Consider the following 9,732-nt stretch of genomic DNA (forward strand, 5'->3'; position numbering starts at 1 on the left):
GTACGAGGCACCGGCGGTGGCAATGGCTGTCTCACGCCGAGGGGCTGGTGAGCCCTCGCTGGGGCGGGTGGGCGCAGCTGCCCGGTGCCTTTCCTAGAAGGAGAAAGCTCCACCGGGCAGGGGCGGGCGCTACGGCCGCTGCCAGCCAGCGTGCACGGCCCGGGGCGGCCGCGCTGGAGCTGAAGCCTGTGCCTGACTGCGGGGAGGCGGCTGTGCAGCGAGCCTCAGCCGTGCCGCTGCGAGCCTCTGCGGGGGCAGCGCTGGGCACTGTATTTATTTGGAAAAGAAAGTACAAAAGAGGCCAGCTATAGCAGGGGACATCTGTAGAGAGAGAAAGTTTTGTGACTAAAGCATTGTGTAAAAGAGACTCGGGACAATGAGCGGGCTGTCTTCTGGTGCTCTGTTCCTGTTGTGTCAGGCACGTAGGACATTGCAAGTTGCTGTGATACACCCTAAATATATAAACAGCTTGTGCTATTTCAAATCTGATAATATCTGAATAATTAAAAGTGCAGATCAAAATCAGTGGTCAAATTGGGTATTTAAAAGTCCCAATATATGACACTTTCTGTTTCCAGCCCAGGTTGTAAAGTGTCAGATACGTTTATGATGTTCAGAGAAGCACAGGTACAGGTCATATTCATGCCTCTGCTGCCTGGGCCCTGCTCCACGCAATGTTTTTTTGAGGGTACAAAGTGCCAATGAGAGGACACACACAAGTTGCACAGCAGGGCTTTGTTTTCTGTGCACTGAAAAGACTTCTTTTTTTGGTAGGAAGGAAACATGAAAGCAGCAGAGGAACAGCAGAGGCAATAGCAAGAACAAAGTTAGAAGGTTGGTCACAGTTTTGGATCCAGGTGCTGAACGGCTGCGGGTGGCTGGGAAGGGCAGCAGGCAGGGCGAGTGGAGCCTGGGGGGGCGTTAGCACAAAATGCTAACGCATTTTGCAGCATGGAGGAGGAATGGATGGTCTCCCCCAACTGCAGCAGCAGCGTCTTCACCAGGGTCTGTGGGTGTAGTGCTTAATTTGACTTTATAAAATAAACTGTAAGGAAACTATGTGATGTAAAGTAACAAACCAGTTGAACACTGGGCAGTGCTCGCCTATCACGTAGGCGTGTGAATGCGTGCCTAGTTAGCTGGGAGCTTGGAGACATCAGGTAAGAATGGGCATTTTGCTCACGGAGTCAGCTGGAAATGTGTGGTTCCAAAATAGCCCTTGTATCTAGGTCAGAGACAAAACTGCAAAGTAAGATGACTGTAGCTTTTACTATATTTAGAGCAGGTTTATCAGTGCTGATGAACATCCCAATCTAGAGCTCTTCCAAGGGGAGGAAGCAGCAGCCATCAGCGGATGACTCTGCAATACCCTGCTTGTGGTTCAGCGCCAACGGGAGCAGGCCCACCTAAAGAAGCGGGTGTGAGAGAAGCACGGGCCGGGAGGCAGGACTGCTTTCGGCTCGGGAGGCGGGCCGGGCCGGGGCGGCGCCCCCCGCGCTGCCGCCGCTGCGGGTGTAGAACGCCGCGGGGCGGAACTCCTGTATGCGGAACCTCGGCGCCGGCCGCGGGACTCGTCCGGATCGCTCAGCCGGCGGACTCGGGGAGGCGGTGCCGGGTTGCTCCACGCGCCGCGGCCGGCGGGAAGATGGCGGCTGTCAAGGGGCTGGAGGCGTGCCTCAGGGTGGCGGGCGCCGCCGCGGCGCGCCCGGAGCGCTTCCTCAGGTACAGCGGGGCCGCGGGTTTCCCGGGGGCTGGGGAGCCCTCAAATGCCGGACCGCGTGGGTGTGTGGTGCACGTAGCGCTCTGCGGCTGGTGCAGGCCTCGCTGCTCAGGGAGGGAGGCCTCGTGCCGGCCGGCGCCCCTCAGCTACCCCCGGTGCCGCAGGGCTCTCCTGAAACGCGCTATTAACAGCGTCGAGACCTGGCTGGGGCTTCTGCCACGGCTGCTGCAGTATCCCACTCCTTTCTTCAGCGTTCGGGAATTAGGAAACGGAGGTTTCTGTTTCAGCCAGAAAGCGTTGGTAGCTCTAGAGAAAAAACTGGAAGAGACTACCCAAATATAAAAGCTGAGGAGTAAGGCAGCGGAGGAAGACAATTACCGTTTTAAAACCAAGGGTCTGTATCTTGCATGTTTGAGGTGTTTAGTGCTACGCTCTTTACTTCCCCAAAACGTCTGGAGTGCTTAAATATGATCAAGATATAATAAAATGCAACTGTGGAAGAGTAGAATGTTCTGTCCAGCTGCTACTTCATACACAAAGTGTAACGAAGCTGAAAGGCTTAATAGTTATAATGTCTTTATTTCTAGGAATGTTTAGTAGCAGTACTCCAAGAGATGGGTAGAAAGTTAAGCAATAGCAATAATTGTTGAAAGGTGCTGTTCTGTAGCATCAAAATACCTAAGCAGATATAAAAACAGCTGCAGTGTCACCGTATGACTAACTTAATGGAAGGCATGAAATGAATGAAAGCTAGTAAATTCTGCAAAATAGAAAATAAAAAATTAATATTAACTGTTGTGCTTTTTAAAGCTCAATTTTTTTTCTACTCTTAGTGTGCAAGATGGACTGGCTACTGACTTCAGAGCATTAACAAAGACTCTCTATGATTTGAATAAACCTCTAGGAAGTAATATAGTTCACAGGGGTCCTCTAAAAGAGCTGGTGATAGAAGATTTTGATGAAGAACAGATTTGGCAACAACTAGAGCTCCAGAACAATGCAGTTCTCGATTTCTTCAAGAAATCCATTGCAAGGGATGCCAGGGATGAAGATCTGTGCCTTCTCTCAGACCAGGAAGAGGATGGCTCTGATGCAGAGACCAGCAGTGACACGGAATTGGAAGACCACATAATGAAAGCAGAAACTGAACAGAAGAATGTTTATACAAAAGATAAAACTAAAGCTAAAGAAAAGCAAAGTAAACTCAGAGAAAGCCTAATGCAGAAATACAGTGATGAGGATTCTGATATTGACTTTGATATTGAAGCACTGGAGCAACAAACTAAAACAGCCAAGGAAACCACATTGAAAAAAATAGGAAGAAAATCTATAGTAGATGACAAGTTTTTCAAGCTGGCTGAGATGGAAGCTTTTTTAGACCAGGCAGAGAAGGAAAACAGGGAGGAGGAGGAAGATATTAATTATTTTGAAGACATCATCTCAGATGATGAGGAAGAAGAGTCTGAAGAAGCTAAAGTCAAAGTAAGAATATCAGTTAATTAATTTCCTGATCTCTCTTTTCCTTTAAATCAAGATCTGGTATCCGTTAGGGTGACTATAAATTGTTGAACTCTGAGTAGAAACTACCAAGTTAAATTTGATTAGATGACTAATGACTACTTCTGAAACTTTACTTCAATAATATACTTGACATGAATATCTGATAACAAAACATCCTAGTGTAGAAGAACATACCGTCCTGCTATTCCAGTCTCTCTTTAGATGGGTCTTGGGTTTTTGTATGAATAAAGGAAGAGACAGTATGTCATAAGAAATAAGTGACCTTGCAGAATTGCAGAGTAGGCGCAAATGAAAAAGATGTGTTACTCAACACTGACATCTGGCAATTAGAGATCACTATGGTGACTGAGGCAGAGCAAAGCGCTTTGGGGCAACTTCTTTTTCCAGGGACATGGCTTTGTAACTGATTTAACTTAAGTTGCTAAGTAGTTGTTTCAAAAATAAATCTTTTATTATTTGGTATTACCAGAGATTCTTGCTAGCAAGTAAGAACTATGCCCAGGGTGTAAGGGAACGTGTATGCATTCCAACAAGTAATCGGCAAAATCTACTGCTCTTTGACTTCTGTGTATGTTGAAAATGTTGGAAATGAGTTTAAGTGGTAGAATATTTTAAATACTTGTAAAAGAGATTAATTTTACTAAGATGCCCTACCACAGATTAATGCTTCAATAAACTGAATTACTGTTACACAAGTAGTGTTATTCCCCAGGTGCTAAAGACTTTAAAAGACAGGATACCCTTAGACTTCTGTCAGTCTAACAGTTTTGGTTTGTTTTGGTTTTTTGGTTTGTTTTTTTTTTTTCTCTACCCTTCTTAGCCAATTAAAAGTTCTAGAGATTTGACATACAAAGATTTCTTTGATCCAGTCGATGACAATGATGATTTCGTAGCTAATGATGTTGAAGATGATCAGGAAGAGGCAGCAGACAGTGCTACTGAAGAGGAGAATGAAGAAAGCATGTCAGAGTAAGTATATGCATTATTTGCAGTTAAAGTGTCCTTGTAATTTTACACTGAAGTGAAGTAGAAAATAAAGTGTGAATTCCAGCCTGACTTTGGTCATGGTTTGCCATTCTCTGTTATCTGTTGTGTGTTCATGGTTTGCATTGTCACCTTATTTAAAAAATAGTTTATTTACTTACCTTTTGAGTATTGTTTCTTGATATTTATTTGAATAAATCATTTAACAGCTGTAACTTCTTCAGTTTTCGAAAGTTATTTTTGATATATAGAAGTTTCCCTAGTGTCCCCTGCCTTGAGGTTTCAATGAAAGCCTATTGTATTTCTTAACTGTGGGTTAGTTGTAACAGGTAAACATCTAATGGCTGAAGTACCTTCATGTAAAAAAATTATAGAGGCTTTTCAACCTTTATTTTATATTAAATTTTAATGTTACAGGGTCGAGGATATGAATGAAATGATGATGGAGAATATGAGAAGTAAAGAAGCCTCTAAAAAAGTTACTTTCAGTTTGCCAGATGACAGTGAAACAGAAGATGTTACTGATACGCAATTAGAGAAGGGCATCGATCCCAGTGAAATAAAGTCGTCTTTTGAGAAGAGACAGGAAAAGGTAATTTTTTTTTTTTAATTATTTTGCTAATACTTCAAAACAGTGGCCAATATATGTTTTGTTTTGTTTTTTTTAAATGATTGTGTAATTTGTTCGGAGTCTGGCAAATATAAAGAGGCTATTTACAAATTAAGAAAAAAAAAAAAGTGGCTTATCTACATCAGATATATATGAGATCATATATTCCCTCATCTTTATGTGAGAAGTTAGAAGTACCTGAAATAACTACTAATTTCTTGCCTTGAGTTTACTTGTGAGCTCTATGTTTTAAACTTCTTAGGAAATTGTGTTTTTCAGATGAGCAAAAAAATAAAAAATTTAGAAGAAGAGTTGTTAGAGGAGAAACCTTGGCAGCTTAAAGGAGAAGTGACTGGACAAAAACGACCTGAAAACAGCCTTTTGGAGGAAACGGTACTTTTTGACCATGCAGTCCGAATGGGTAAGTAGTGAGAGAGGGCTTTCCTGAAAGCGTGTTGCATACGTTTGTTGGGTTTTCTTTCCTTTGACCTTGCTGAAAACACCTGTCACTCAAGAGCAGGGTCACAAAACACTAAGTTAAACTTCTCAGTGCGTTTTTGAGGTGCATTTTCATGGTGGAAACTACGGGAAGCTATGATCTTCTTTTCTTCATTTTTAACTTAGCTGAAAGTTCACTAATGCAGTGGCAGATTTAGTAATTTACAAGCCTTACTTAATATGATTATTCTCTTCAAAATAGAGGAAAACATTATTTACTTAACTCACCTTCAATTACTACATTTTTGTTAAGGCTTTACTTTTTTTTCCTGTTGTTTATTCTTCATAGTACAAAAGGTATTTCTTGCTGGAGAAACATTAATCTTAAAAATTCTTCTTTTTCTCCTCTCAGCGCCTGTGATCACGGAAGAAACTACTTTTCAGCTTGAAGATATCATTAAACAGAGAATATTGGATGAGGTTAGTATTATCTTAGTTGTTCCTCCCTATTTTGTTCATAGACTTGATTCACTGTGCACGTTCCAAGGATGAGTTTGAAGCTCTTAAAATGTTAGGTGTAGAGTTATCTTAATTTCTGCAACTGGTTGTTTTATGCTTTTGCCTTGATGAATGTGTCTTTAGATTTCTAAGGAGCTCTATTTTTACATGCCTGTTATATGCTAGGTTTTGGTGCACTTCCGAAAAATGCGTGTTGGCAGATAAAACTATAAGGAGTTTATTTGGAATATAATGCCAGTCTGTAAACTTCGTCTATGATGTGACTGTAGCACTCTGAACATTCTGAATACTAACCAAAACTAAATTGTTTACTTCGTGTTTCTTAAAAGCTACTGATAAAAGACTAGTTTCCCACAGCTTGATGAGGCTTATTGTTAGTTGAATAAAAAAAATTGGTATATATGAGGGGAGAGTATTTAAGTACTTAAGAAAATTACACATTTGTTATTTGTTACACAATTTTTACCCCAATCCACTGAAAATAAACACACAAGCTAGAGCTATAAGTCTTTTATTACTTTTTTTTCAAATGAAAGTAAGTGTGAAACTTAATGAGTTCCTGGGAAGCCACATGCATAAACCAGTTAATGTGTCAGATATGTAATACAGAAAATATTCTAAATAAGCTGTAGCACCTGATATTTGACTGTAGTTGCATTTGGTCATTAATTTATGACTTTCTCAGGCATGGGATGATGTAGTACCAAAAGAAAAACCAAAAGAGGAGGCTTTTGAATACAAGAAACGTATCACTTTGGATCATGAAAAGAGTAAACTGAGTCTTGCTGAGATCTATGAGCAAGAATACATGAAACTTCACCAGGTAATGTAAGCAATGCCTTTCCTTTCAGTTTGAAGTTCATATCACATAATTTTGTATCTTCATTTGTACACATAATTTTGTATCTTCATTTGTACACTGCTAACTCTGCTTTCAGCTTTCTGGAAGCACTCCAATCTTTCTCTGACTGTTCACCAGTGAAATGGCTCTGAATTGTATATTGTGGTGTTATCAGTCTTGCTAAAGTAAAATACCTTTATGAATGGTGTTGCAGTAACATTGCATTATTAATGCAGCAAAAGACTGAAGAGGAAGAAAATCCTGAACACAAAGAAATTCAGGAAATGATGGATTCACTCTTCCTGAAGCTGGATGCGCTTTGTAACTTCCACTTCACACCCAAACCGGTAAGTACCTACGTTTAATTAAGTTGGAGTTACTCTCCCCCCCACCGTGAAACTAGATACTTTAAAATATATTTAGGAAATGGAAAGTAAAGTAAACATTGAGTGTTATTAAGCTTGTTCTTATTTCATATTAAATGCACTAATGCCTCTAAACAAAACCAAATATTTAGTATCTTCAGTTAGCTGTAAGCTGCTGTGAGATGGTGTGCTCAGTCCTGAATATGTTTGCTTATTTCTAGCCTGTGCCAGAAGTTAAAATAGTTTCGAACCTTCCAGCTATAAGTATGGAAGAAGTAGCACCTGTTGCTGTTAGTGATGCTGCTCTCTTAGCACCAGAGGAGATCAAGGTAAATATAAATTCAAATCATGTAAGGATCTGGAGGGGATCTGTATTGTTGATAGAAGGGTGTACTGGCTGCCAGATCAATGGGAGAATTCTGCCCTTTCCCACCCTGGGTTCCTCACCTTGTGGACCTTCTTGCCTAGCATTTTAGTGGTGGTGGTTGTTGGGGCTTTGCAGGGGGGAGGGGTGCGCTTTTCTTTTTTTCTTTCTTTTTTTTTTTTTATAACTGGAAGGAGAGGGGAAAGAGTTAATTTTAGTTGGCTACACGAGGCCATAATATTATGCTTCGTTTTTGTTCTTGACTATTAATGGTAATTATTTTCCCAACATATATATGGGTATTTGGAAGGGGAAAGCTAAATGACAATAGGGAAGAGCAATTAGCCTGTCTTTGATCAATTGTACAAATCTCACTTCCCAACTTTTGCCCGTTTTTGGCCTTTGCCTTAATGCGGTATCGCCCTGAGCTGTCTAAACACTTGAAATAATGGGAACTCTAAGACAGATTTGAGTACTGTGAACTTTTTGTTTTTACTGTTTTCTTTTGCACACTTATGGATCTAGAGATCTTGTTCTCTTTAGGAAAAGAACAAAGCTGGTGATGTCAAAACAGATGCAGAAAAGACTCCCACAGACAAAAAACGAGAACGAAGAAAGAAAAAGCTTCGTAAGCGTATGAAGCTAAGAGAAAAGGAGAAGCGTCAAAAGCTTCTTGAAAAGATGAAACCAGAACAAGGCACAAAACTTAGCAAAAAAGCTGCTGCAGCAAAATTAAAAAAGCTTACAAAAGAAGGCAAAGCATCTCTGCTCAAGGTAAGGCTCTCTGAAGTAGTCCTGTATAACTTGAAGCTTCCCAGCTAACAAATATTAAAATCCCAAGGATAGATAATATTTAGCTAGAGAGAGGAAAGGGAACTTTATCACGAAGAATTACAAAGTATAGTGTTTGTTTCCCTCCTATTCCTCTTGGCACAGCTACATCTCCTCATCTTTCTCCATCCCCTCAAAAATTCTTGTATGCAAGTAGTATATCTGCTTACCACCCAAGCCTTGTAACCTTATTTATGGCTGAGCAAATATAAAAGGTAAATGTAGCTGCTGGAAAGAAAGAGGTAGGAAGAAGACATGGAAAGGGCAGATGCATACTCCCTCCCCACCCCCCTTTTCCTCTCCCCACCCCCTTCTTTCCCCTGTATTCTTTTGAACTCCAGTTTTGGAAGGACTGTTCTAATCCATACTTGTAACTGTCTTAAGCACAGTAGCGTTGAATGCATTTTTAGTCCTGATTTTGCTGATCATGTTGACAGCATGATGTCAGTATAGAGGCCTGAAAAAATACAGCTCTGGTTACACTTTGCAGTGACCCCCTTGCTTATAATGCATATTTATGTGGATGTTATTTCTTTAATTATGAATAAACCATACCTCAATGGTTGTTGGAACCTTTAGAACCTTACTCAGAGTATGAAATATATTTGAATTTGTAAGCAACTTAATCTTTAGATATGGAAAAATACGAAAAAGTTGTATGATGCAGTTACTTCATATCAAAGTATATTCACAAAGCAGAAATGATTGTTTGCATTAGGTACTACTTTGTATTTATTTCAAAGTTCACAAGGTGGCATTCCTGCAAATACTAAGACATATGCTCTTATTTCCTGCATTTGAACCTTGATTAAACGAGACCACTTGCGTGCATAATTGAGGATGAGGTTTCTATTTAGTTCTTTCTAGGCTTTGAGTAACTTAAGCTATTTCAAAATAGAATATTCCTATTTAACTTTCTACTTCTTATTTTGAGGTGTTAGAAACTAATAGGAAAAATAACTTGATTACTTCTAAAACGTTTGTGCTTACCTTTTCAAAAGGAGAGCAGAACGCAAAATATAGATACGTAGTTGTAGCTCATGATGTGCAAGCGTCTTGGTGCCTGTTCTTACCGACGGTGCTAACTGCTCATTAGAGAGGGAACGTACTTTTTATTTCTTTAGATAGTAGGAGTGGTATAAGAATGCAGTGCAAAGTATCCTCTGAAAATCAATTACCGGATTTTTTTTTTTTTTTTAGTCAAATACCATTATATGTGAGTGACTGGTAGGTAGTATAACGGTACTGTTTGTACATTTCTTGGTTATAACAAGTATTTTGTCCATTGACAGGATGAAGGTAAAGACAAGGTCTTGAAATCATCCCAGGCCTTCTTCTCTCAACTACAAGACCAAGTAAAAATGCAAATCAAAGACGCAAACAAATTAAAGAAGAAAGAGGAGAAGCAGAAAACACTCTCTGTTCATAAACTGAAACTATAATTTACCTTTTTTATGTATGTTGCATCTTGTATATATTAAAGCGTTTCTACGTGAATGCTGAACTTTAGTAGGTTTTATTCTGTGTCGATCTTTAAAA

The 9,732-nt window shown here is 40.2% G+C and overlaps 1 protein-coding gene across 1 annotated transcript; it reads left to right on the forward strand.

The window, feature by feature from the left end:
• Positions 1–1,602: 1,602 nt before the first annotated feature.
• Positions 1,603–9,697, forward strand: MPHOSPH10 (M-phase phosphoprotein 10). The gene is made up of 11 exons (XM_076348332.1): positions 1,603–1,722; positions 2,554–3,202; positions 4,062–4,210; positions 4,643–4,817; positions 5,115–5,256; positions 5,686–5,753; positions 6,478–6,615; positions 6,870–6,980; positions 7,220–7,327; positions 7,906–8,136; positions 9,486–9,697. Exons 1-11 carry the CDS (start codon positions 1,646–1,648, stop codon positions 9,633–9,635), a joined length of 1,998 nt encoding a protein of 665 aa, XP_076204447.1. The 5' UTR covers positions 1,603–1,645; the 3' UTR covers positions 9,636–9,697.
• The last annotated feature ends 35 nt before the right edge of the window (positions 9,698–9,732 follow it).

This window comes from Aptenodytes patagonicus, chromosome 10 (genome assembly GCF_965638725.1).
Source record: "Aptenodytes patagonicus chromosome 10, bAptPat1.pri.cur, whole genome shotgun sequence".
In the NCBI taxonomy this organism is placed as follows: Eukaryota; Metazoa; Chordata; class Aves; order Sphenisciformes; family Spheniscidae; genus Aptenodytes; species Aptenodytes patagonicus.